The following is a 25,198-nucleotide window of genomic DNA, read 5'->3' on the forward strand; positions in this document are numbered from 1 at the left end:
GCCCTTCGGGGCGCATGAATGGGGCGGCCGCCGCCGGCCCCGCCCCTTCTGCCCCGCCATTGGCTGCCGCTCTCCCCGCGGCCCCGCCCCCCTTCGGCGGCGCTCTATAATTGGCGCGGCGCGGCGCGGCGGGGCGCAGCGCTCCCACGGCCGCCCGCAGGGTCCTAGCGCCGCCCGCCGCGCCGCGCTCCGCTCCGCCGCCCGCCCGCCCGCTCGCTCGCCATGAAGGTCGCCGCCGTCGCCCCGTCCCCGCTGCCCGCCGGTCCCGGCGGGGCGCTGAAGGCGGTGAGGCCCGGGGAAGCCGCCCGCTGCGGGCCGGGGCCGGGGCCGGGAGCGATCGCGGCTGAGCAAGCGGCGGCCGCGCTGCTGTACGACATGAAGGGCTGCTACTCGCGCCTGCGGGCGCTGGTGCCCACCCTGCCCCGGCACCGGAGGGTGTCCAAGGTGGAGCTGCTGCAGCATGTCATCGACTACATCTGGGACCTGCAGCTCGCGCTGCAGCCCGGGCCCCCCCGGCCCCCCAACGCCGCCGAGCCCCCCGAGGTGAGTGCGGTGCCGGGGCTGCCCCGAGCCCTGCCCGGCCCCGGGGTCCCCCTTCTCCCCCCGGGCCCTTTTTCCCCTTTTTCCCCCTTTTCCCCCTTCTCCCCCCGGCCGCCCCCCTCCGCTGCCCCCTTTCCCGGGACGGCCCCTCCACCACCCCCCCTGGTCCCTGGGGCTGCCCCCCCCCACACCGTCACCCCCTTGTTTTCCCCCCCCCCCCCCGGTCCCCGAGCAGCACTGACCGCCCTCTCCGTTCCCGTTCCCGCAGGCTCCGTGCATGCCCGCTGCCGACCGCATCCTGTGCCGCTGAGACCTCCACGGACCTACCGGGACCCCCCCCACCCAGCGCCGCGCTCCGGATGGGACCCCCGGGCACGGATGGGGCCCGAAGCTGCGGGGCTGCAGCCAGGGCCCCCCCCCCCCACACCCCCCCAACCCGGGGGCTTCGGATCGTAACCTTCTCAGATTGCTGAGAGCATTCCCTGTATTGTATATTACAATGATGCTGGAGAATATTGTTCTACAATAGCTGGAGTTTTGTTATTAAACAAGCCCTGATTACCAGGCACGCGTCTTCTTCGTGGCTGCATTGCACGGGGCTTTTTTTTTTTTTTTTTTTTTTTTGGGGGGGGGGGTGTGGATCCCTCCTGGCTTGCCCCCAGAGCCTGGGCACGCATCGGGAGTCCCATAGGAGCCCGTCCTGGGCTGGGGGGGTGTAGTGAGGGGGGTCCCAGTTGGGCTGGCCCCTGTACTGGTGGTACTGGGGTGCTGTGGGGCAGAGGCTGTGTGTGAGTGACCCCCCCCCCCCAGCACGGGGCAGTGGGCATTGAGCCCCAGGGGGGAGGCACACCCGGGGGTGGGCATGCCCTGCCATCTCCCTGTGCCCCCCCTCTGGGGCTGGGGGCTCTGGGGGGGGGTCTCCTCACACCCCCCTGTAGTGCATGGGGTGGCTCAGAAGGCAGGGATGGGGCTGGTTGGGGATCCCTGCAGTGAATTTATGTGTTGGGGGGGCTGCAAGTGGCACATCCCCATCCCAGCACCCTGCCCATGGGGGCTGTGCCCTTGCTGCCCCGCAGCAGGGACTGGGGGGGGCGCAGCCTGCTCCAGCTTCCCCGGGCTGCGGCGTGGTTTGAGGCTGAGAGGGGACCCCTGGGCAGGCGCAGGGGGGCAGCTGCTTCCCCGCCAGTGCTGGGACGTGTCTGCAGGGGTGGGTGCCATGGGGTGAGCTGCCCAGGGACATCTCCGGGGCCTGCCCTCGCCCCACTTCCCTGCAGGGCTGCCCGTGCCCTCCCATAACTCACACACCGTCACCGGCCAAGTGACTGGGCAGGGGACACGGCGTGGGGCAGCCCCCCCCGTGGGCTACCCTGAGGGACAGTCCCCACCGTGGGCTGCCCGGAGCTGCAGCTCCTGCGGGCCCCAGGGTGCTGGTGCCAGCCCTGGGGACACGGAGCAGCCCCCAGCAGCAGAAGGAAGTTTCGTGGCCGGGGTTGTGCAACCCCCCCAGCTGTGGGTGCCCCAGGACCCAGGAGGCTGCCCCGTGACTCAGGAGCCCCCCTCGGGGCTGGAGCCACCGTGCCCGGCCCTTCTCGGGGGGCTGGGGGGACAAAGCGGGGTCTGGGGGCTCTGCCTGTGCCCCCACCCCTGACACAGCCCCCCCCGGGTGCTGCGTGCCCAGGGATGGGGGCAGATGGGGGCAGAGGGTCGGGGGCTGGCCGGGCTGGGGGGCTCCAGGCCGAGGTGGGGGTCCCGCAGGGCTCCCCTTCCTTGGGGGGGGGTCTGCAGGGTGCCAGGGGGCACGGCACGGGCACGGCTCCGCCTGGTGCTCAGCCCCCCCCGGTCCTATCCGGGCTGGGGCAGCAGCAGGGACGCACCGGGGGGGTGCCGGGGGCTGCGGACCCCACTGGATGAACCCATCCACCGGCACGGCGCCCCCCCCGACATCCCCTGGCTCCCCTCCAGCACCCACCAGGACCCCCCCCCCCCAGCACCCCCGGCCCCCTCCATCGCCGCCCCGGCCCCTCCAGGCTCCGTCCCAGCCCCGGGAGCGCGGCGCTGCCGTGGCCGTGCCGCTGGGTCCCCCTCCCGGTGTCTGCCCGCACTGCACGGCCGGGCCCGGGGAGGGGGGGGCACGGCCCGGCCCGGCTTTATTGGGGGGGTTTTGGGGGGCTGCAAGGGGCAGCGGGGCCGTGCCGGGCTCCAGCAGAGCCGCCGCAGCCGTGCCAAGGGGTGCGGGGCACGGGGATGGAGCCACGGGGAGCTGGGCGCTGTGCGTGGCACCCTGGGGTGCAGGGCTCTGTGTGGGACACCCCAGGGAGCAGGGATCTGTGTGGGACACCCCGGGGAGCAGGGATTCCTGCATGGCACCCTGGGGACAAGGGCTGTGTGTGGGGGGACACCCAGGGGAGCAGGGCTCTGCGCATGGCACCCTAGGGAGCAGGGATCCCTGCGTGGCACCCTGAGGATCAGGGCTTCATGCGTGGCACCTTGGGGAGCAGGGCTCTGTGCGTGGCACCCAGGGGAGCAGGGCTCCCCGCGTGGCACCGTGTCCCGCTGCCCCACATCTCTGCTCCCACCCCATCCCGGTGCCCTCGCCCCACGGCACCGCTGTCCTCCACCCCATGGGTCCGTGTACGGGGGCTGTGGCACCTCTGGGGACGCTCGGAGAGCCGAGGATGGGACTTGTGGGGCTGGGCTGAGCTCTGCCACGTGCCCGTGTGCCGGATGCGGCCGTGCCAGGATCTGCAGGAAAGCCCCGGGGAAGGCCGGGTCCCTGCGGGCACCCGCGCCCCAACAAATCCCTGGGTGCTGCGGCGGGGACCTGACTCATCCCGGAAGGGATTAGGGACACGGGGACCTGGGTGAGGTTCTGGTCCGACCAGCCTGGCTGCCCCGGGATGGCCACCGGCGGCACGGGGCCCTGCTGCCACTCGCAGCCCTGGGGGAGATGATGGAAACGGGACCCGCGATGGGACCCGCGGCCCCCGCACCGGGGGGCACCGCCACCGCCTGCCACGGTGAGGATGGGCCCGGGATGGGGCACCCAAGGGTGGAGGGGTCGGGGTGGGCACGGGGCTGGTGGCTGGGCTGGACTTTGGGATGCTGCTGGGCGCTGGGGACATCGCTGCTGCCGTGGGGTCTGGGGCAAGTGGGGTCCTGAGGGGGCCATGAGGTGCGCTGTGTGGGGCTGTGGCCAAGGGTCCCGTGTCCCCCGTGGGGCTGGGATGGGACCCTGGCCAGGGGCTGTCCCCAGGCAGGCAGCCGAGCACCCACGGCCCCGCTCCCCAGGCAGCCGCTGCCCGGACCCAGGGGGGGTTTTCCCCAGCCCAGGGGCCGCCGTCTGCCCGCACGGCTCCTTCCTGCTGGACGGGGCTTTCGGAGGGACCGCAGAGTTCTGCTCGTGCTCTGCCTGCCCCTGGCTTCTCGTCACCCTGTGGTCCGGCCGTGTCCCCAGCGCTCCCCTACCCCCCCGGAGGCTTTGGGTGACCCCACACGGCCTCAAACTGGGAACATCCCCACGTGGGCTGAGCCCCCTCCCCTGCCACAGCCCTGCCACATCCCCCTGCTCCTTTTCACCCCATCCCCTTGCTCTGCCATCCTCCTGTCCCCTCGCACTGCTGCTGGGCACAGCGGGAGCCCCGGGGGGGGCCGTGGCACCACCAAACCCCCCACTTACCACCGGGACACGAGGGCAGAGGTGTCCCCGGTCCCACGCAACCTGCGGCCGGCTGTGACGCCGTGGGGGGACCCTCTCCTTCCTGCGCTCCCAGGACGGGGAACAGCGGGGGAACGGCTTCCCCTCTGACTCACGCGTTGGGCAAGGTCGGGCTTTCAGCGGCCGGCGCACCGCGGTGTCCCCGGCGTGCGCACGGGGAGCTGATGTCAGCCCCGGGGCGCCCCGATATAAGGCCGGGGAGCGGGTCGGGGGCTCAGCCATGTCCTCTGCTCCAGCCCCCAGGTCCCGCAGCTGCCCCAGGGCTGAGGGGGGGCTCTCGGCTCCCAGATGCCCACCGAGGGGCTCGGCCCTGGCGCTGCTCTGCCTCCTGCTCCTGCCGGCCGCCTGCTCGCCTGCCACCGGCTCCAGCCCCGGCATCAAGGGCCGGGTGACCCAGAGGGCCCTGGAGTACGGTGGGTGCCTGGGGTGGGAAGGGGAAAAAGGGGGACTTGTGGGGCACCCCAGGGACCACGTCCAGATCCCGGGGATGGCCTGAGCCCAGCAGCACCCCTGGGTGCTCTGGCACCAGCCCTGAGCCTCCCTGCTCTGCCCCAGGCCGGCACTTTGGGCTGGAGCTGCTGCGGTCACAGCTGCAGAAGGAGCACGAGCTGAACCTGCAGGGCTCCTACCAGCCCCCCTTGCTGGGGGAGATCCAGTACAGCGTGCCCCGGTAAGAGCCACCACTGCAGCCCCATCCCCATCCCCATCCCCATCCCATCCCATCCCATCCCATCCCATCCCATCCCATCCCCATCCCCATCCCCATCCCCATCCCCATCCCATCCCATCCCATCCATCCCGTCCCGTCCCCGTTCCCATCCCTGTCTCCATCCCTGTCCCAGTCCCCGTTCCCATCCCCTCTGCGCCCTGCCATGCTCCCCGGCTGCCCGTTGTGCCCAGGATCCACATCCAGGAGCTGCAGATGAACGACTCCTCCGTGGGCTTCGCCGAGGACGTGGGCGTGCGGCTGGCGGTGCAGGGCGCCCGCATCCAGCTCAGCGCCAACTGGAGCGCGCAGCTGGGCACCTTGTGAGTCCTCACCCGCTTTGGGCGCGGGGACGAGGATGGGGGTCCCCCTCCCTGGCCCCGTGCTCACCCCCCGCGTCCCCCAGCCAGGACAGCGGCGTGGTGCAGCTTCGCGTGGCCGACCTGGCCGTGGCGGTGGTGCTGGGGCTGAGCGTGGACGAGGGCGGCCGCCCCGCCGTGTGGGCCGCCGGCTGCGATGCCCGCGGCACCGACCTGCACCTGGAGTTTCACCGGGGACAGAGGTGACGCCGGGCGCCCTGTTCCCATCACGGGGATGCCCCCCGTATCCCTGGGGTGAGGGTGGGGGTGTTGGGGAGGTTGGGGGGGAGCTGAGGACCCCGCTCTGTGCCCCTCAGCTGGCTCTACAACCTCCTGGTGCCGCTGTTCCAAAGGACCCTGCGGCAGCAGCTGAACAAGCAGGTGAGCGCTGCCCTGCTGCTGCTGGTGGCTCCGGCTCTGTGCCCCCCCCAGCCCAGCCAGGAGCTCGGGGACCCCATTTTGGGGCTGCTCCCTGATGCCCGGCTCTGCTTCCAGCTCTGCGTCGAGCTTGAGAAGAGCATCAGCAGGATGGAGGCTTCCCTAAAGCGCATGAGAGGTGGGAGCTGGAGGAGCAGGGCTGGGGGATGGTGCCCGGAGGGGTCTGTGGGACCCCTTCAGCCCCGTGTCTGTGGGGCTGGGGTGGCAGGAGGACGTCCCATCCCATCCCCAACATGTCCCTGCCACCTGCAGTGTCCCCCCAGCTCGACCCCTTCGCTGCCATCGACCTCTCCTTGCTGGGCCGCCCGGACATCACCGCGGAGCACGGGGACGTCAGCCTCAAGGTGGTGCCAACCCCGGGGGGGAAAGTTCTTGGGGAGGGGGGGGTCCAGACTGATCCCGATGTCCATCTGTCCATCCGTCCGTCCACGCAGGGCGAGTTCTTCGGGGTGGGCAGGCGCTGGCAGAGCCCCTTCTCTCCCAAACCCGTGGGGCTGCCCGAGGCGCGCGAGCCCATGGTGCTGCTCGCCCTCACCGAATTCGTGGCCAACTCCGCCGCCTTCGTGTACTTCACGGCCGGGGCCCTGCGCAGGAACATCTCCGGCGAGGCGGTACGGGGGGGGCTCCGGCACCGCACGGCACTGCTGCCCCTCAAAACCCTGGCTGGGGAGGGGGTCCCGTGGCCACCCCCACCCCGCTCAACCAGCACCCGGCCCCCTCTGCTGCCTTCCAGCTCCCGCGGCGCTTCCCCATCCAGCTGAGCACCAAGAGCCTGGGGGGCTTCTCCCCGAAGGTGGGTGGTGGTGGGTGGGGAAAAGGGGACACGGGGTGGGCTGCGGGAGGGTTCGGATATGGGGTCAGGAAGGTGGGATGGGATGGGGAGGGCATGAGAGGGGTGGGAGGAGATGGAGGCTGGGGAGACATCGGAGGGGGTGCAGGGACGGGGCACGGGGGGGGTGATTGGGGGCAGGACGGAGCGTTGCGCCCCCAGGGCAGGGTGCTGACGAGGTCGGGGTGGTGCCGGGTGCCCGTGGGGGGCTCGGTGCCAGCCCTGCCCTCGCCCCCCCCCAGCTGCAGGAGCTCTTCCCCGACCTGCCCATGGAGCTGCAGCTCTCTGCCCGCCGGCAGCCCCTGCTCTCCTGCCACCCCGACGCCCTGCACGGGACCCTCTACGGCTCCGCCGAGGCCTTCGTGGTGCTGCCCAACGCCACCCGCCTGCCCGTCTTCCTGCTGGACATCGTGAGTGCATGGCCCCGGGGGGGCTGGGGTCTTACTGGGGCCTTACTGGGGTCTTATCGGGGCCTTGCGGGGTGCTGGAGGCACTGCCCCGCTCTCCCCAACGTCCCCTCTCGCTGCAGGACGCCAACGTGACGGGGAAGCCGAGCATCACTGGGAACAGGCTGGGGGGCACCGTGCGGCTGACGAGGTGAGACCCCAGCCCCACGCTGGGTCCGTGCCCCCCGGGACACCCCCAGGAAGCCCCCCCCCATCCTCCCCCTCTGACCATTTCCCTCCCTGGGGCCGTTTCATCCTGCCCCCGGCTCCCATCCGTGCTCGGGTCCTCAGCTGGAGCCGCTGTGGGGTTGGGGCTCCCGGCCCTGCTGGCTTCATCCCATCCCCTCCCTGCCCTATGGGGGGGGGGACACAGGGACACAGCCCCCACCCCATTGCCCGCTGCTGACCCCAATCTCTCCTCCAGCCTCAGCGTGGCGCAGGTGACCTCGCAGGTGGGGCCGCTGCAGGTGAGCAACCACGGGGGGCTACAGGGGGGCTATAGGGGACGGGGGGGGGACCCCAGCACAGCCGGGAGCAGGGGGCTGGGGGCTGGGGGCTGGGGGGGGGGGGGACAGCTCGGTGCAAGCCCCCCCCCAGGCTCAGGGCTCGCCGTGTGCCGCAGGTGAAGAAGCTGGAGAACGTGCTGAAATTCGGGCTGTGGCTTTTCGGGGTGCCCTGGGCAAACAGTGAGTGTGACCCCCCCCTCACCGCCCCCACCAAACCCTGGATGCCCCCCTGGGCTGTCCCGGGTCTGTTTCGGGTCTGTTTCGGGTCTGTTTCGGGTCCGTTTTGGGTCCGTTTTGGGTCCGTTTTGGGTCTGTTTTGGGTCTGTTTTGGGTCCGTTTTGGGTCTGTTTTGGCTCTGTTTTGGGTCTGTTTTGGGTCCATTTTGGGTCTGTTTTGGGTCTGTTTCGGGTCTGTTTTGGGTCCGTTTTGGGTCCGTTTTGGGTCTGTTTTGGGTCTGTTTTGGGTCCGTTTTGGGTCTGTTTTGGGTCTGTTTTGGGTCTGTTTCGGCTCTGTTTTGGCTCTGTTTTGGGTCCGTCCCGCTCACGGCCCCGCTGTCCCCCCCAGAGCGTCTCCGTCCGGGGGTCCCGCTGCCCACCCCCCGCGGCCTCAGCCTGGTGCACCCGCGCCTCTCGCTGCACGAGGTGGGTGCCACCCCCGTCCCCTCACCCCTGGTGTCACCGTGTGTCCCCCCCCCCCCAAAATCTCACCCCGTTTTCCACCCAGGGCTTCCTGCTCCTCGCCACGGACCTGCAGTACGAGCCCTGAGACCCGCTGCTGCCGGGGACCCGCGGACCCCATCCCCATCCCCATCCCCGTCCCCATTTTGGGGGGGGGGTCCAGCAGGGATTTCACCCCACCCATGGCTCAACCTGGAGCCCCCCCCAGCCCCCCCCCAGCCGTGTCCCTGTCCCCCAGCTCCACGCGGGGACATCCCCGGGGGGCTTCTGCAGTGCCTTGGGGGGGGGTCGCGGCCACCCCACGGGCTGGGGGGTGTCAGGGCAGGGGGGTGTCAGGGCCTGGGGTCCCGCACCCCCCCCCCGGTGTCCCGGCACCCGCAGCTCCCGTCTCGCCCGCGGGATGGAGCCCGTGGCCACGGCTCCGCCGCACCGGCAGCAGGAGCCAGAGCTGGGGGCAGCGGGAGGGGGCCGGGCTCAAACCCCCCCCCCAAAAAACCCCCCCAGGGCTTGCAGAATCCTCAGAGGGGGTGTCCCTGTCCTTCTCCTTGTCCTTGTCCTTGTCCCTGTCCCTGTCCTTGTCCTTGTCCCTGTCCTTGTCCTTGTCCCCGTGCCCAACCTTTCCCCAGGATGAGCCCCCCCCAGGGACAGTGGTGCAGGGTGGGGGGGTTCTGCTGTGGGATGGGGGCTCCAAACCCTCCCAGCCCAGCCGCAGCACCCCGACCCTCTGCCTGCCATGCTGAGCCCGGGGGGGGTCCCCTTCCCGTGTCCCCCCCCCAAAACCAACGCCTGCCCCAGCCCGGAGCGTGGCGCAGCGCCCTGGCCCCGTGTCCCCAAACGGGGACGGGCACAGGAGCGAAGATTTGGGGTGAGGACGGGCGCAGGAGCCCGGTCCCAGCAAGAAATGAACGGGATGGGCATGGGGTTGTCCTGGTGGAACCACAGGGATGGGGAGCTGCCCCCCCCCCAACCCTGCCCAGCACCATCCCGGCCCCCTTGGACAGCCGTGACCCCCCCAGGAGGGGACAGGAGGGGACAGGAGGGGACTGGGGGGGACAGGGGGGGACAGGAGGGTCCCGGCTCCTGCTCAGCCTCCCCCGAAGACCCCCGCAGCGTGGCACCCCCCCCCAAAAAAAACCACAGCACAGCAGCAGCGGCTCCACCGACAGAGTTTATTTGTGGCCTCACCTCCACCTGCAAACCGAAGCGTTCGGCGCTCGCCCTGCGGCGCGCGGGGAGCGGATCCTGAGCAGGCGGCCGGGGGGGGGGGAAATCAGGGGGCGAGGGGGGTCCCAGAAAAGGGTCGTGTCCCCCCCCCCTCACCCCCGCTGCTCTCACCCCACTCTCTCGGGTGCTCCCTTACAGCGGAGGAGCCCGGCCTCCGACCCCAGCCTGCCCCGGGGGGTCTCCGCGGAGCACGGCACCAGACATAAATACAGACGTACAGATAACAAAAATAGCATTAAGAGTATTCACAAAGGAATTAAAAACTACTCGGATATGTACAGCAGAGCGCGGGGCGCCACGCGCACGGAGCAGCCCCCCCAACCCCCCCAACAAGGGGATGGCCCCGCTGCCATCCCAAAAACCAGGGGATGCTTCGGGGTGGGAGCAGCGCAGGGGGTGTGGGGGGGAAGCCGGGCACCTCGGGCACCTCTCGCACCTCTCGCACCCGTCACAGCCACGCCGGGGGGGCTCGGACCCCTCTGCCTGCCCTACGGGGACTGGCAGCCACCGGGGGGGCAACGCTGGATCCCATAAACTGGATCCCACGCACTGGATCCCAGGCACTGGATCCCACGTTGATCCCGTGGCTGCTGCTCCCGGGTCCTCGCCTGCTGCAGCCCCTTCCCCGCCACGGGTCCTGTCCCGGCAGCCCCCCCCCACTATGGGGTCCTGCTCCCCCTGCCCCTTTTGCCTCCCCGCTCTGTTCCTGCGTGCTGGAAGGTGCTGGAAGGTGCTGGAAGGTGCTGGGGTGCTGCAGCCCCTCGTGTGTCCCTGCCCTGCTGGGGGGGGGCGAAGCGCTCTGCCCCCTTGCCTGCCTCCGTCCTGGCCCCAAAGCGAAGAGCGGGGACAAGTGGGGAGGGAAGGACATGGGGGGGGGGCGGACAACGGGGGGCATGCAGAGCCACACAGCAACCCCGAGCGGAGGGAGAGGAGGGAAAAGGAGGAGGAGGAGGAGGAGGAGGAGGAGGAGGAGGAGGAGGAGGAGGAGGAGGAGAGGAAGGCCCCTTCCCCCTGGCACACCACCCTCAGCACCCATGGGGTGGCCTCAGCTCCCGGGGGGGGTAGCAGGGGGCTGGCGGGCGAGCTCGGAGCCCCCCGCCCTCAGCTTCAGCCTCAGCCTCCTCCTGGCACCGTCCTGGGCGAGGGGACGGGGAGGGTCTCAGCTCTGTGCCCCCCCCCCCCATCCCCTGGGAGCACGCCCCCAGCCCCTGGCTCTGGCTGGGGGGATCCTTATCTTAGCGACACATCTACACACACGCACGCACCCACACATGCAAAAATAAGTCTGTTTATTCTCTTCAAAGTCATCTAAAGGGACCCTGCAGGGCTGGGGCGCCTTCTAGCCAGCACCTTCCCCCCCCCCCCCCACACACACACCCCCCTTACCCCGAGGCTGCCCGGATCTCCCCGGGCGCCGGGGAGCTGGCGGCTGAAGGCGCTGCCGTGGCCTCGGCGCCCCGAAAACACAACGGAACGGTCAAATCTAGAGGAGCTGGGAGAAAAGGAGCTGGAGGCGCGAGGTGAGGAGCAGGGGCTGCCCCCGGGGGGGGGGGTTGCTCGGGAGCCCGTGTAGTGGCTGTGGCGGTGAAGGCGCAGCCGTCCCCCGGGGCCGGGGGTCACTTGCGGCTCAGCAGGGATCCCAGCAGGAGCACTCCGGCCACCGTGGCCCCGGTCAGGAGCCATTTGTTGAAGGTTTCTTGGCCTTTCCTCATCTCCGCAGCAGCATCGTTCCCGTAGAGGTCCACAAAGCGCTCCTGGAAATAGGGGAAAAAAAAAAAAAAAAAAGGAGAGCGGTGAGCGCGGGGAGGGAGCGCAGCAGGGAGCGAGCAGTGGGGCAGCTCCCCCCCGGCACAGAGGGTGCTCGCCTCGTGCCTGCTCCTCTCATTTCTCCCCACGGGACTGGGGAGCCCCTGGGGGCAGTGCCGGGGGTCCTGCAGAGCCCCCCCCAGGGCTGGGACACAGCCTGGGGATGGGGAGGAAGGAGCAGGAGGGCTCCCGGTGGTGGGCGCCTCGAGGTTCCCTGCTCTGAACCACGCGGTTTGGGCAGGGGGGGAAGCACAGGAGCAGGCAAAAGAGGAGCTGGTGCCAGGAAGGATTGGGAAGAAGGACCCCACGAGGGCAGGGAGCGCCCCACGTGCTCGGGGCTCTCTAAAATTAACATCCAAGCACCACCGAGAGCATCGCAGCAGGAGGAAGGCCGGGCTGAATCCTGCTGCTGTGGTCCGAGGGAGCAGCAGCACGGTGCTGGTGCACGCTCTGCTTTTTTTTGGGCTGGGATTTGTGTCGCTGCTCTGACACTGCCCGAGCTCCCGGGGTTGAACGGGGGCCGAGCAGGAGCCCGGCCAGGAATAGCAGCCGCTCCTGCCCGAGAAAAGCCAAATTCCCAGCACCCAGCACCTTCAAGCACCTTTCTGGAGCTTCGAGGGGGGCTCCTTGAAGCTCCAGAGCCGGGGTCCGGCCTCGAGCCGTGCTCCCCGATAAGTGGCCGCAGTTCCAGTGAGCCGCCCGCTCTGGGAAAGCAGAGATAAGCCGGGCTGGAGCTGCCTTGCTGTCACCTCTTGGCACGGAGATCCCTTCCCAGGATAACCCAGCACAAACCCCCCTGGGGGGGCTGCGGCTCGCGGGGCACCCCCCTCACCGTGCCACACACTCCCAGCGAGGCGCACGGAGCTCATCCCCTCCCTGCTCAGTGTCCCCAAGTGCCCAGCAGGGTGCAGATGAGTTTTGGGACCTGCCAGGAAACCCAAAGGTTGCCCCCAGCACCTACTGCTGCCAGCAGAGCCATGGGGCAGTGACACCGGGGGGGGGCTGCTGCCCAGAGCCTTGTCCCAGGGCACAGAAACCCCCCAGGGGCTCCCGGTGCTCCCCAGGGGCTGACTGCTTGGCACAGACCCCGTGCAGGCGTTGTGGTGCATCCTGGCCCCGTTTTTGGGGTGCAGACAGCCTCACGGGGGTGATGTCCTGCCCGGGAGGGAGGCCACGGAAACGAAACGGCCAAAACCGCGCTGCGGGAGGCGAGCCCAAAGCCAAGGGGAGGGGAGGGGGTGGTGTTTAATTAGGGCACGGGAAAGCCCTCTGCTGCTAGGTGGTGACGAGCAGCAGCGTGGCAGGAGGCAAAAAAGCCCCCCTGCCAGGAGCTGGGCACCCGCCTGGCCCTGCTCCCCCTTTAGGGACAAATCCTCCCTCGTGGAGGGGAGCAGAGCCCAGGAGCATCTCCCGAAAAACCCAGGAGCATCCCCTGCTCCTGACGCTCCCGGAGAGCTTTGGTGGGCTCAAACATCCCCGCTCCTGCCAGACCCTTCCTAAAAGTGCCCCCATCCCTCCCACGGGGCTGAGGTTTCTGGAGGAGAGCAGGGGGTCCCCGGAGGAGAGCAGGGGGTCCCCAAAGGAGAGCAGGGGGTCCCTGGGGTCCTGGGGGGGAGCCAGGAGAGGAGCCGTGGGGGCAGCGCCTCGTCCCTCCGTGCCACCTCTCCTGCGCTCTACGTGCCCCAGGAGCTTGGGGAACGGCGGTTCCAAGAAGCCCGTTCGGAGCCCTCCGTTTCTAAGAAAAGGAAGTGTTTGCTGAGCCAGAGATAAATGCAGGCGGCCAGCAGGGAGCTATCGGCTGCTACAGGCGGAGAGGAGCCGAAGGGAGGGAGGGAGGGAGCCCCTCTCCTTCCCTGGGAAGGGAGCAGCCCCACAGGGAACCACCCCATGAGCAGGATCCCAAGGAGCGGGTTGGGGGCTAGGGGAGGCAGCCTGGTGCTTCCCCCCTCGCCCTGCAGCTCCCGTGCAGCGTGCCCGGTCCCGATTCCGCCCGTTTTGCCCCAGATTCGGGCTCCCAGGCTTGCCCAGGCACGTCCTGATATTTCTGGCCTCCCCCCCACACCCCCCTCCCGGGGTCACCTTTATCTGGGAGGAAATATTTGGAATTCCTGAGTTGCTCCGCGGCACGTCAGTGTCTCCATCGCCCCGGGGCCGCCCCAGAGGACAGGGTGTTCTGCCACCAGCCCCGGCACATCCCCTCCCTGCTGACAGCACAGAGGAGGATGCCCTGGCCAGGCGGGGAGGAAGCAGCAGGAGGCTGTGCCCGTGGCCTCTCCCTGCCTTGTTCCGGGGCAGGACGCGAGGTTGCAGGGCACCCAAGCACCCTAGGGTGCTCCCAGGCTCTCACCCCGTTGTGCCAGCGGCCCCGAGGTGTCTCGGGGCGATGAGAGCAGCGAGGGCTGGCCGCAAACGGTGCTGGTGGCACCTCCCTGAAAGCAGGAGGGGAAGCTCCAAGGTTTCAGCCTCCTGCCCCCCTCCCTGCCAGCTGCCTCCGTTCAGCGGCACCGCCTGGACCCCGACCCAGCCGCCGCAGCCCCGGGTTCCTCTTTCAAGAGAAGCTGCGAGGCTTTGGGAAAGGGGATTGAGCAAATAACGCCGGGCCCCGAGGCAGGTGAAGGGAGCAGATGCGGGCAGTTCATCCCCATCTGCTCTCCTGTGAGGCAGAGGAGGGGGGCGGCAGCGATTTGGGCACCCCGAGCACCCCTTTGTGCAAGAGGGGGAGGCACCGAGACACCAGCACGGGGCTCTGAGGAGCTGAAAACACGAGTGGGGCTGTGCCCAGGGGCATGGCTCACGGGCACGGGGAGGAGAGCACACCCTGCTGCCGTGCGCCCCGGCCCCACGCCGCCTCTGCCACCCGCTCGGGGAGCGCGTTTTGGGGACTGGCACCCACGCGGGTAGCTCAGCAGGTCCCAAAGGGTTTTGTTTCCCACCCCAATATCTCGCTGTGCCCCACCAGAAAGGAGCCAGCTCCCCAAAACCTCCCCGGGGACACGGCCGTGCCGCTCCCAGGCGTGCAGGTGAAGGAAGCAGCGGGGTGTGTGTGTGGGGGAACGCAGAGCCGAGATCTTTTGGAAGAACCAAAAACACGAGCGCTGCCAGAGGATCCCGTGCCCACGGCTCGGCGGGTCCCTGCACGGCTCCGAATTGCCCCCAGTGCCCTGCTCACCCCCCCCTGGGGGCACAAACCCCGGCTGCTGCGCGTGTGGGTGGCCCTAAACCTTTGGGGTCTCACGCCAGGACCCTCAGGAGGGCAGCGGGGCCAGCCCCTGGAGCACAACAGGAGCCCCGGCACCGCTCCGAGTTGTGGTGCTGAGGCCGTGCTGGTCCCTGGGCTGGTTGGGGATGGGATATGGGGCCAACGGGGTGGGATATGGGGCCAACGGGGTGGAGAAGGGGCAGCAGGGACCCGGAGCCAGCTGTGTGATGCTAACAGGGACCTCGGGGAGGCAGCTGCACGTCTCCATGGCAAAGGCCGGGCTTGCCGCACCCCGCTCTGCTCCCCTGGGTGCTGCCTCTCCTGGATGCGGCCATCAACTCCAAAAGGGGTCATTAAAAATCCCACGGGGTCATTAAAAAGGCCCAGCCCTGCTTCTCCTCCCTGCCCAGCCCCACACCAAGCGCAGGGGTGCCCGGGGTTAGCCCGCAGCCCCACAGAGCTGCAGAAACCCTCACCAGCACAGCCTCCTCTCACCCCGGCTCCGGGGATCCTGCAATAACCCCGCAGGGCTCAGCACCACCAGCTCTCATCAGCGCCGCTCCCAGAACCCCAAAACCAAGCTGGGGGCTCCCAGAGGTGCCGCAACCCCGGCCCCACACCGAGGCCCCCATCTGGGACCCGTCCACGTGGGCCCAGCCGGATCCACTCGGGGGATTAGCACCTGCTGGGCTGGGGATTTGTTATCCCAAGGGCATTAAGGGGCACAGGAGGAGGAAAGGCGGCCGCTCTGATGCCTCTCCCCGGCGGACAGATGGTGTCTGAGCCCCCACGGGCAGCACAGCCCCTGCCTTTTGTGCGGGGGGCGAGCTCGGGGGGCAGGGGGAGCTCTCGTTGTAATTTCACACTGCTGAGCCCGAGTGATTTGGAGACCTCTGGGGTCTCCTCACTGCTCCTCCCCAGCGTCGCAGCACCTTGGAGCTCCGGGGGGAACTGCACCAAGGGGACGATGCTCGGAGCTCAGGGGTGCCTGGGTGCAGAGCCCCGCTCCCAGGCAGGGCTGAGCGAGAGCCTCACAGCCTTTAAGCACCAAACCCTGCTCCGAATCTCCTCCTGGGGTGTGTAAACGTTACCAGACCTTTCCTGAGCAGGGCTGGGAGCAGGATTGCTCCCCGGGGTGTCAGATCTCTGCCTCCGTCCCCAGCACCCCGGCGAACGCCCATCAAGGTCCCCAGTTGCCAACTGGGGCCAGGCTGCAGCGACTGCACGGCCCTGAATGAAAAAGGGGAAAGGGCGGAGGGGCAGGAAGGGGAGGAAGATGTGCTCATTCTGTTTTCACTTCCCGTCAGCCCCCGTGAAATCTCCACCGACGCCGGCCGTGCCCTCGCTTGCAGCCGGCTCCGTGCTGAGCCGAGGGGGAAGGAGGCGAGGAGGGAGCCGAGGCAGGGAACGTCTCGGGGCGGTGCAGGAGGAGAAGGGGACTTCGTGTCCCGCTCTGGGCTCCCCCAGCCGTGAAATCATCACCGGCTGGTGCGCTGGAAGCTTCCAAATGAGGTCAGCTGCCCTAATGACAGCCAGCAGCTCGCCGGCGAGCGCAACGCCTGTGAGCTGGCGCGTCACGGGGCTGCTGCGGGTGCTGACTCGGAGGCAGCAGCCCCTCATTTTCTCAGCACCTACCTCACGCACCGCCCGGGAGCTGCCCCGGGCCACCCTCTGCTTCCTGGTGCTGGCCCAGGCTTGGAGCCAGCTGGCCACGAGGGGCACGTGCAGCAGACACGCACGGCGCCCGTAGGAGCCCACGTTTTGCCAGCCCAGGTTGTGACAGAAGCACGGCGAGGTGCAGCTGGGCCCAGCAGCGCCTGGGGATGAACAAAGCACAGCATCAGCTTCATATGGACCAGACTGGGACGGCCTCGTGGCCCTGCAGAGGGGCAGAAAGCCCCCAAATTGCTCCCTTCTCCTTTGGGGAGCAGCCACCAGGTCACCGCCAGCTCCTGCGGTGGCCTCCGTGTGGGCACAGGGTGCTGCCCCCGGGAAGCCTCGGTCCTCAGAGCCCCCTCGTGCTGCCAAGTGGCCACACTTTGGGGTTTTTGGTGCCACCCTGGGAGCAGGGGGCTGGCAGCAGCCAGAGGGACTCAGGCAGCCCATGGGGAGCCCGTCCTCCCTGCCCCAGGGCTCCTCATCCCAAGGGTGACCCCGGCGAGCTGCCGTCAGCAGCCTGCTGCTAATGGGATCTGCTTAAAGCAGGAGCTGAGCCTGCGGGCACCGCCGGGACGCGGCACTGAGCAGGATGAGAATAATGCCAGGAGCTCCAGCAGCTCCCCCCCCGGGGGGAATCGCACCCCAAAAGCCCCCCGAAACTTCACCCTGCTCCAACGCAGCTGCTCGCCCTGCCACGGGGACATTGCGTTAGCACGGGGCACACGGCTGCAGGGACAGCGACCACAACAGCTCCTGGTGGAGAGGTGATGGAGGATCCAGCCCTCTGCTCCTCCAGCTCCCCTCGGCAGGGCACGGCACAGCCCTCACGTGGTCCCGGTGGCCGCGGGGAGCTCTCTGCTTCATTTTCCACGTCGTGGCTGCCCCGCAGGCAGGCAGCTGAGCCTGGGTTTCCCTTACTGAGATCCTGGGAGGCGGCACGGGGCCGCTACACGTGAGCTGGTGTCCGAGGGGATGCTGGCTGCCCCCAGGAGCTGCGTGGGGGGCTCGCACCCAGAGCCAGCCCTTCCCGGCACCGCTCGGCCTCCTGCGCCTTTTTTATTTGCCGGCGAAATTAAAAGGCGTGGATAAAACACACAAAAAGGCCTAAAAAACACCGAAAAGCCGAGCGCTCTGACGGCGCAACTAGGTCACGGCTCCCCAGCCGGGCGGCTCGGCCTCCTGGGTTCACAACTGCCAGCTCTCTCTCTCTCTCTCTCTCTCTCTCTCAAAGGGCCGCCTCCCGAAACCCACACCTGCTCCCCGTAACCCCAACCCAGAGCCATCTGCTAACGGCTCAGCCCCCGCTGCCCTGGCCCCGTGCCGCAGAGCGTGACCCCTGTCCCCAGCTGAGCGCCCCCAACAACCCCCCGGGGCCACCCCGCAGCCCCCCGAGGGGAAAATCTCGCACAGGGCTACAAACCAGACCCCAAATCCCCGTCCTGGGTGTCCCCGGGGGGGCCTTGGAGCTCCTGCAGCCGCTGCCACCTCCCTGCAGGGTCCCCCCGGGTGGGGACGGGGAGCAGGAGCTGGGTTTCCCCCCTGTCCAAGGACAGAGCAGCCAGCCAAGGAGTGCCCCTGGCACAGAGGGCTTCCCTTTCATGCCTCTGTTGTTATCAGTCGCTGGGAACAATGGTGTTTTTGGTGACATCCCAATGGTGTTTTTGGTGACATCCCTTTGGGAGGGTGGGGGACACCACGGCCCCAAATAGGGCACAGGGCGGGTGCCTTCGCCCTGAGTCAGCCGGGAGGGAATCGCCCTCGCCGGCTGCGGGGTCAGCAGGCAGAGAGCTGCCTCCCCCTGCCCCTTCCGACCCCTCAAATTGTGATCCTGTGATCCCATGATCCTGTGATCCTGTGATCCCCTCCCCTGCCACGCAGCGCCGTGCCGGAGAGCGCGGCCGATCCCTCGGCGCTTGGCTCAGCCCCCAAGAGCCGAGGGGTCACGAGGAGCCTCTCGTCCTTCTCACCCAGGAGCAGGGAGCTGCAGCTCTGCGGGGCCGAGAGCACCCTGCAGCTCCCTGCTCCTTCTCCGGGATGTGAAAAGGCACCCGAAATGGGACAGGGACCCGGCAGCACCCGGGGAGGGACCCAGCTCCCTCTGAAGGGGAGCAGGATGATCAGGACTGATGCTACCCCAAGCAGCTGTGAGCACAGAGCAGTTTGCTGGGGCTGTGGCAGGTGTTTTATAACCACCATTTTTTGGATTAAAGCACCTCAAAAGGCTTCACGAGCCCCAGTTCCCACAGCCTCCCCTGGGAGGGGAGGAAACGCCGCCACCCCCCCCCCCAGCGCTGCTGCTGCGCTCGCACTCCCAGCCCCGCAGCTCCGCGCTGCCTCCCAGGAGAGCAACCAAACCCCAGCACGGGGCCAGGAGCAGCGAGGAGAAGAGCCCGGGCCCTGCAGGAGGAGGAAGAAGCACACGGGGCGAGAGGCAGAGCTCTGGGAACTCGGCCTTCCGTGCGCCGCGTGGCCTAGTGGCAGGAATGCGGCCACGGCCAGGCAGGAAGCGGCGCTGGAAGTCACGGCAATGGCATTTCCTGGAGGGCTGCAGAAAAGCCTCCCGGTTCCCAGAGCAGCCCCGGGAGAATGCCAGAGATCTGCAGGGACCTCCAGCAGCCGGCGGCATCCCAAATGTGTGGAGACATCAAGGGCACGGTGCAGGGTGCGGGCTGTGAGACAAGCACGGCGCAAAGCAGAAGGCACCGGGCACCTCCGGCTGCAGCCAGAGGGCTCAGAGGGGTGCAGCGGTGCCCAGACACCCCAAAAGCTGTGTGGGAACGCCCGGGTGGTGACAGGGGACACCTCGGGGGCAGCTGGAGGTGGCTGCGTGCCCCACGGAGCACAGGGCACAGCCGTGCCGGGGCTCCTGCCCGCGGTTCAAACTCCCACGTGCCCAGCCCGACGAGCTGGGGCTGAGGAGATGTCGGGGTGCAGAAGGCTCAGCAGCAGGAGGGGGGTGCAGGGGGGAGCCGGGTGCCTGTACCCGGGCCGGCCGCAGAGGGCCACAAAACCCTGCTCGGGGCTGGCAGCTGAGGTCCAGCTCTCAACCTGAAACCGCGGAGAGGGCCGGAGCGAGAGAGCACGGGCCGAGATCCCAGCTGTGCTCTGTCAGATGACACGCTCTGAGTCATTTCCTACCATTCACCAAAAAAAAATAATAATAATAAAAAAAAAAAAAGTTAAAAAGATAGAACGGGAGCTGGCTGCATTGACATCTTCAAAGGGTTTTCCCCGGACAGATCCACCAGCTTCCAGCTCGCCGTGGAGCACCACGACGCGTCCAGCCCGGCACGCGGGACCACCGGCGGCTTGGGGCACCCAGGGACAGCCCCGGGGACCCCCCCGAGGGGTCCCTGCCCCTGGGCCAGCCCAGCCCGTGGGGATTTGGGCCTTACAGGCTGCCCGTGGGGGTCCTGCAGGCTTTCAGTGCTGGCCTGATGCAAAGCCTTCGCTCTGGGCTCCCCCACAGGCTCTGCAAAGCGCAAAGCCCTCGCTGTGTGTTCGCAGACCCACCCCAAGGACCCCAAACTCCAGTTTTGAGCCCTGCTCTGAAGGGAGACGCAGCCCGGAGGGAAAGGCAAAGGCAGGAGGACGCCCAGGGCTGGCGGATTCCTGCCCAGCTCCCTTCCTCGAGCACACGAAGCAGCCGGCACGGCGCTGCCTGCCACCCCCAAGCACCTCGGGTCCCTGCCTCCCCATCTCCCCGGGGCTCCCCGCACCCCGTGACGCCTCCCATCGCCTCCAGCCCTTCCTGTTGAAGGTTTACAGCCAGCAGGACACGCTCCAGGTCAAAGTATCTGCCTGCAGAAAGCGTCCTGCTCGGTGCTGACAGCAAACGGGGCTGCCCGTGAACCCCCCTCGGCTTCTCCTCGCGTTCCCTTTCCCGGTGCCAGGCTGCGGGGAGAGGGGGAACCCAAAGCAGGGCCAGACACCACGACCAAACACCCCCCCGTTAGTGCCCTGCACCGAGTTTCACCATCCCTCCTCCCTCAAAAAATGCTTTCTCCAGCTCTGAGCTCCCCAAATCAAGCCTGCACGTCCCCCAGGAGGTGCACGCTCCCAAACCACAGCTCGTTCCTACAGCTGGAGGCCCGGAGAGCCCAGCAAGCATCCCCCGGACACCCCCCGGGAGGGATCCAGGCGGGCATCTTCAAAGCCCGAGCGGGCGGGCGGCTGAAGAGAGGAGCAGTCCTGACCCTCCCGCAATCTGTTGAGCAAATATTTGCTCCAAACAATGAATTTCGAGGCAGACGCACACAAAAAAAAAAGAAAAGCGAGGAGTCTTTAACTGCCATAGTGGGTTGGGGGCGGGGAGGAGGGGGAGGAGGTGTCTCATTCCCCCCCCCCCGCGAGCAGGAGCAGGAGCAGGGAGCGAGCGGTGATTTTCCACCAGTGATTTAATCTAAATCCCCCGGAGAGTTCATTTACAAAAAATCAGATTGCATTATCGCCCGGGTCTCCAGGATACAGCCCGGGCTGTGTGTCACTAACAGCAACGGCCACACCAGCTTGGAAACCTCGATTGGATCGCTCAATTCCAAGCCTAATCTGAGGCTTTAAAAGCCCAAGATGGGAGGGAGGGAGGGAAGGAGGGAGGGGGAAGGAGCTGGGCGGCGTTTGGCCTGGGGGGGGGGTTATCTGCAGAGCACTAAGGGGCCAGATCCAGCCCAGATCCAGGCGGCCAGAGGCGAGGAGCAGCTCCCAGGTTGTGAATCGAAACCTCCTCCCAGGGCTGCCTGAGCAGCCCCACCCAGGCAGTGCCCCAGGCCGGCCACATTCCAGGAATTCCTGCGCCCTGGGTGCTCCCTGCTCCGCCCTGGGTGCTCCCGGGGGTCGGCAGGAGGGATTTGGGGAGCCCCTGAGGGGCTCCTGGGGTCCCCCGATGCTACAAAGGGGAGCGGGGCTGCAGGGCTCCTGCCCCTTCCTTGCAGCACGGGGATGAAAGGGGCTGAAAGGCCTCAGCTCCTGGCACGCAGGGGGCGATTCCTCACCAATTCCTCACCGATTCCTGACCGATTCCTCATCATTTAGGTGCCACCAACTGAGCCTGAGCCCTACACCCACTGAGGGTTACTCTGAGGGAATCCCTGAGGTGCAGAGGAGGAATCCAGGAGCCAACCCCGACACCTGCAGGCCCTGCACCTCCCGCTGGCAGCCCCGGGAAGCCGCAGGAGGCATCTCGGGAACGCTGCCCGTTCACAGCGACGCCTCACCTGCTGGGGCAGCCGGGAGCATCGCTCCCAGCGGGGCGAGGAGCAGCTGGGGATGCAGCAGATCCCGTCCTGGGCACGGGGCTGTGCCTCGAAATCCCCCCCCCAGCCCCCGTGGAGCTGCCCCAGAGCCACCCCCGGGGAGCTGCCGAGGGGTTTGGCTTCACCACGACCGCAGTGGAAGCCGAGGAAGGGCTCGTCTGCAGAATGGAGAAGTGGCTGGTGCCCCAGCAGGCCAGCCCGGAGCAGCTCAGGGAGGAGGAGGAGGAGGAGGAAGAGGAGGAGGAGGAGGAGGAAGTGGCGTTCCCCGCTGTGAAATGCCACAGCCCGAGAGCAAGGGCTGCTGCGTGAAGAAGGAGCCGGGCTGACGGGAGGCTGCTCCAAAGGCTCTCGGAAAATGGGTCTCTTATGTAACAGGGGAGGAGGAGGAGGGGCGGGGGGAAAAAGGATGAGGAAGGACGGAGCTGAGCACGAACTCTTTGTTCCGTCGCGTCGCTCTTGTGACAGAGCTCTAGGGACGGCGAGGGGAAGGGTTGTGCAGCCACTGCTCACCCCAAAACGCCTCGGGGCGGGCGCTAGCAGACACGGCAGGGAGCCCCCCCCCAGCACGGCGAGCAGCCCTTACCCATCCGCCGTTCTCCTGGATCCAGGGGTCGAGGTGGTCGCTCAGGTAGGTGGTCATCCAGGCCACGATGCGCCCCACCAGGACCCTCATCTCCTTGTCCACGCTCTCCACGCACAGCGCCCCTCCGAAGGAGAAGAAGGCCACGATGCGCCCCCAGTTCACCCCATCGCGGAAGAGTTCGTTCACCACCTGCTCGAAGCTCTGGTAAGCCGTGCCGGGGGTGATGTGGAGCTGGGAGGTGAGGTCGCTGAAAGCCCGGCGGTACCTCAGCTCGAATTCGTCCCCGGCTTCTCGCAGAGCCTGCCGGACGGCGGCCGACTCGACGAGCTCGTGGACCTCCAGGCCGCTCCGGTGCACGGCGGCCCCGTTCACTACCTGGCCGGCGGGCGGGTGCCAGGAGGGGCTCCCGTTGAGCACCGCCTCGGCCTCGGCCCCCAGCTCAGTCCTGTTCTCATCCTCTTCTTCCTCCAGCTGGCTCCAGCTGTAGCCCTTCTGCGACAGCTTGTAGGCGACGAAGTCGATCACCAGCTCCCGGTTGCCGCTGGACATTTTCACACCTGGCTCGCCCCCACTGAGTCCATGGTCCGGAGCACAGCACCAGCGCCTGGATCAGCCCCCTCGGGAGGGTGCGGGAAGCATCCGACCTTCGCAGGGCCACACGCCGGGGGGAAGAAGGCAGAAAAGTGGTTAAGGAGCAGAGAAATGGTTAAGGAGCAGAGAAATGGTTAAGGAGCAGAGAAATGGTTAAGGAGGCAGCCCCGAGCCCCGTATCGCCGCCCAGCTCCACGCCCAGCCCTAAAACCGCCCCAAAACCACCCCAAAACCACCCCGGGACCCTCCCCAGCCTCCCCCCTGTCCCCGAAACCCCCGGGGCTCACCGGGTGCGGGCGGCTGTGCGGGAGCTGCGGGCGGCCCCGGTCCCGGTCCCGCTCCGCCAGCCCCGGAGCTCCGCGGAGGTGGAGGCAGCGCCGCCCCCGGCCCCGCCCGTTAAAGGGCCCGGTTCTTTGCCCCCCCCCCCCTCCAAGGATTGCCCAACGGTGCTGCCTTAACGGCTCGGTGCAGCCCCCCCCCCGGTGCCCGTCCCCGTCCCCGTCCCCATCCCCATCCCGCTGCCATGTCCCGAAAGGGCAGCGACCCTCTGACCCCATAAAGGGAAGGGGTAGGGGGATAAAGGGGGGGGGGGGCGGGGGGCAAAGCGTCCCCTAAAAAGCTGCAGGTGAGAATGAGGGGGGGGCTCCCGGGGAGGGTGGGTGCTGTGGGTGCAGGGGGGGAGGAGGGATTTGGGATTTGGGGGGGGGTCACAGATGGGGACCACGCTGTGGGGCTGTCAGTGCAGCATGAAAACGCCTCCCTAGGAATAAGGCAGGAAGAGAACCCCCCCCCCCCCCCCAGGGAGCTCTGCTAAATGCTTCCTGCTACCAGAAACCGCGAGGTTTTTTATTTTTTTGAGGGGTTATTTGCACCCTTGGGGGGGGTCTCCAAGGGGAAATTCTGAGCGCTGGGCTTCTCCTGCAAAGGGCCCAGGTGCCCCTGCACACCCACCCCAGTGCCCCCAGTTCCAGGCATTTCTCCCGTACTGGTTTCTCCCAGCTCCCCCCCCACCCCCCCCCGGGTCTCCCTCCTCGCAGGGACCCCAAACCGGGGCAGGACGCGGCGGTGCTGCCGTACTCACCCCCGGGAGGAGAGAGGAAAGCCAAAAAAAAACCTCAGGGCTGGCAAATCTCAGCTCGGCTCGGCGTCGGCACCGGCTGCGTTCGAGAGGGTTTGGATCAGAGCAACGTGGGGCTGCCAGGAGGCTCCGTGCCCCCTCCGGTGCCCCCTCCCCGAGCTCCCCCAAACCCCGTCAGCCTCCCCGGGGCTCGGTGTCCCGGTGGATCCCCGTGGCGGGGCTGCAATGAGATGTTTTGGGGGGGTAAGGAAGGAGCCAGGAGCCTCCTGCCCAACGCGGGGCCGTGACTCAGCGCCGGGCAGGGCTCAGCCCGGTACCGCCCGGTGCGTGTGGGGCCGGGGGTGTCACCGGGTGGCTGGGATCCGGGGCTGACGGGATGGAAACCGGGCACCGGGGGGTGAACGGAGGGATGGGGGTGAGCACGGGGCTGGGCCTGGACTCGGGGAACGGCTCCGGTGGGCACTGGGCTGGTGATGAGGGGGTGGGGAGGGCTTGGGGGGGGCGATGGGGAGTCCCCAAGGGCCTGGGAATACAAGGAGGGGATCGGGATTGGGATTAGGGAGGGGATTAGGGCTGGGAATGGGATTAGGGATGGGATTAGGGATGGGAATGGGATTGGGATTGGAATTGGGGTTGGAATTGGGATGGGAGTTAGGAATAGGATTGGGATTGGGATTAGGGATTGGAATTAGGACTGGGATTGGGATTAGGATTAGTATTGGGATTAGGGATGGGATTAGGGCTGGGGTTAGGATTGGGAATGGGATTAGGATTGGAATTAGGAACAGGAATTGGGATTGTTATTAGGGATTGGAATTAGGATTGAGATTAGGATTAGGACTGGGATTGGGATTAAGATTGGGATTAGGATTAGCCCTCTCCGTGCCCCCCCCCCCCCCCCGTACCCCGGTCCCGGGGCGCTCACGGGGCCCCCGCACGAGGCCGGCCGCAAAGTCCCGCCCCCCACCCCTCCCCGCAGCCAATCAGCCGCCAGCATCTCCCCGTGTGGGCGTGCCCCGCGCTCGGCCGCTCCCATTGGCTGAGCCGCTTGTCGCTCACGGCCCGCCCCGCTCCGCCCCTCACCTCAGCGCCCGCCGCAGGCTCCGGGCCGGGAGCGATCCGGGGAGCCGCCGGGAGCCCCCGCCGGGCCTCGGCCCGCTCAGCAGCGCCCGGCCCCGCTCCTCATCACCGCCCGGCGGCCGGGGGGGTGCGACGGGGCGGGAGGGGGCGGGCGGGGGCGGTGCGCATGCGCGCGGCGCCGTGAGGCCCGGTGTGGAGCAGCGCGCATGCGCCCAGAGGGAGGGGGAGGGAGGGGCGGGGCGGGCGCGGCACTGCGCAGGCGCAGAGGAGCCGGGGGAGGGCGGGGTTGGAGCTCCCCCTGCTGGCGGCGGGGAGGTGGTGCCGCTGTACCGGGACTCGGTCTCAGCCGCCCCGCAGCGCCTCTGCCGTGCCCCCCGCAGCCTCCCGAGCACCGTTCGGGCCCTGACGCGGCCCGAGGTGGCCCCGAGCCCCTGCCCCGGTGGGGGATGTTGGGGCTGAGGCGGCGGGAGGAGGCCGCGTGGCTCTGCCGGCCCTCGATGCCCCGCGTGG

At 68.2% G+C, this 25,198-nt stretch overlaps 3 protein-coding genes across 5 annotated transcripts; 2 read left to right on the top strand and 1 right to left on the bottom strand.

Moving 5' to 3' along the window:
- The first annotated feature begins 222 nt into the window (after nt 1-222).
- ID1 (inhibitor of DNA binding 1, HLH protein) lies at nt 223-1,108 on the top strand. Its single transcript, XM_032198389.1, has 2 exons — nt 223-543; nt 809-1,108. The coding sequence occupies exons 1-2, from the start codon at nt 223-225 to the stop codon at nt 848-850; spliced, it is 363 nt and encodes a 120-aa protein (XP_032054280.1). The 3' UTR covers nt 851-1,108.
- A 2,107-nt stretch (nt 1,109-3,215) lies between these two features.
- LOC116495848 (bactericidal permeability-increasing protein-like) lies at nt 3,216-10,783 on the top strand. Its single transcript, XM_032198566.1, has 17 exons — nt 3,216-3,224; nt 3,386-3,567; nt 4,544-4,668; nt 4,811-4,925; nt 5,156-5,284; nt 5,368-5,523; nt 5,638-5,701; nt 5,816-5,876; nt 6,011-6,102; nt 6,193-6,369; nt 6,492-6,551; nt 6,830-6,997; nt 7,117-7,184; nt 7,458-7,502; nt 8,089-8,180; nt 8,263-8,315; nt 10,745-10,783. The coding sequence occupies exons 1-17, from the start codon at nt 3,216-3,218 to the stop codon at nt 10,781-10,783; spliced, it is 1,635 nt and encodes a 544-aa protein (XP_032054457.1).
- Nucleotides 10,713-24,821, bottom strand: BCL2L1 (BCL2 like 1). 3 transcript variants are annotated; one of them, XM_032198596.1, is made up of 4 exons: nt 24,692-24,821; nt 23,612-23,687; nt 21,940-22,583; nt 10,713-11,194 (listed from the first exon to the last, which is right to left on the bottom strand). In XM_032198596.1, exons 3-4 carry the CDS (start codon nt 22,486-22,488, stop codon nt 11,057-11,059), a joined length of 687 nt encoding a protein of 228 aa, XP_032054487.1. In that variant the 5' UTR covers nt 22,489-22,583; nt 23,612-23,687; nt 24,692-24,821; the 3' UTR covers nt 10,713-11,056. The 3 variants fall into 3 exon arrangements, with proteins under 3 accessions (XP_032054487.1, XP_032054488.1, XP_032054489.1); XM_032198597.1 differs by lacking the exon at nt 24,692-24,821 and adding an exon at nt 24,514-24,555; XM_032198598.1 differs by lacking the exons at nt 23,612-23,687; nt 24,692-24,821 and adding an exon at nt 22,818-22,872.
- Nucleotides 24,822-25,198: the final 377 nt, after the last annotated feature.

This window comes from Aythya fuligula, chromosome 16 (assembly GCF_009819795.1).
Source record: "Aythya fuligula isolate bAytFul2 chromosome 16, bAytFul2.pri, whole genome shotgun sequence".
In the NCBI taxonomy this organism is placed as follows: Eukaryota; Metazoa; Chordata; class Aves; order Anseriformes; family Anatidae; genus Aythya; species Aythya fuligula.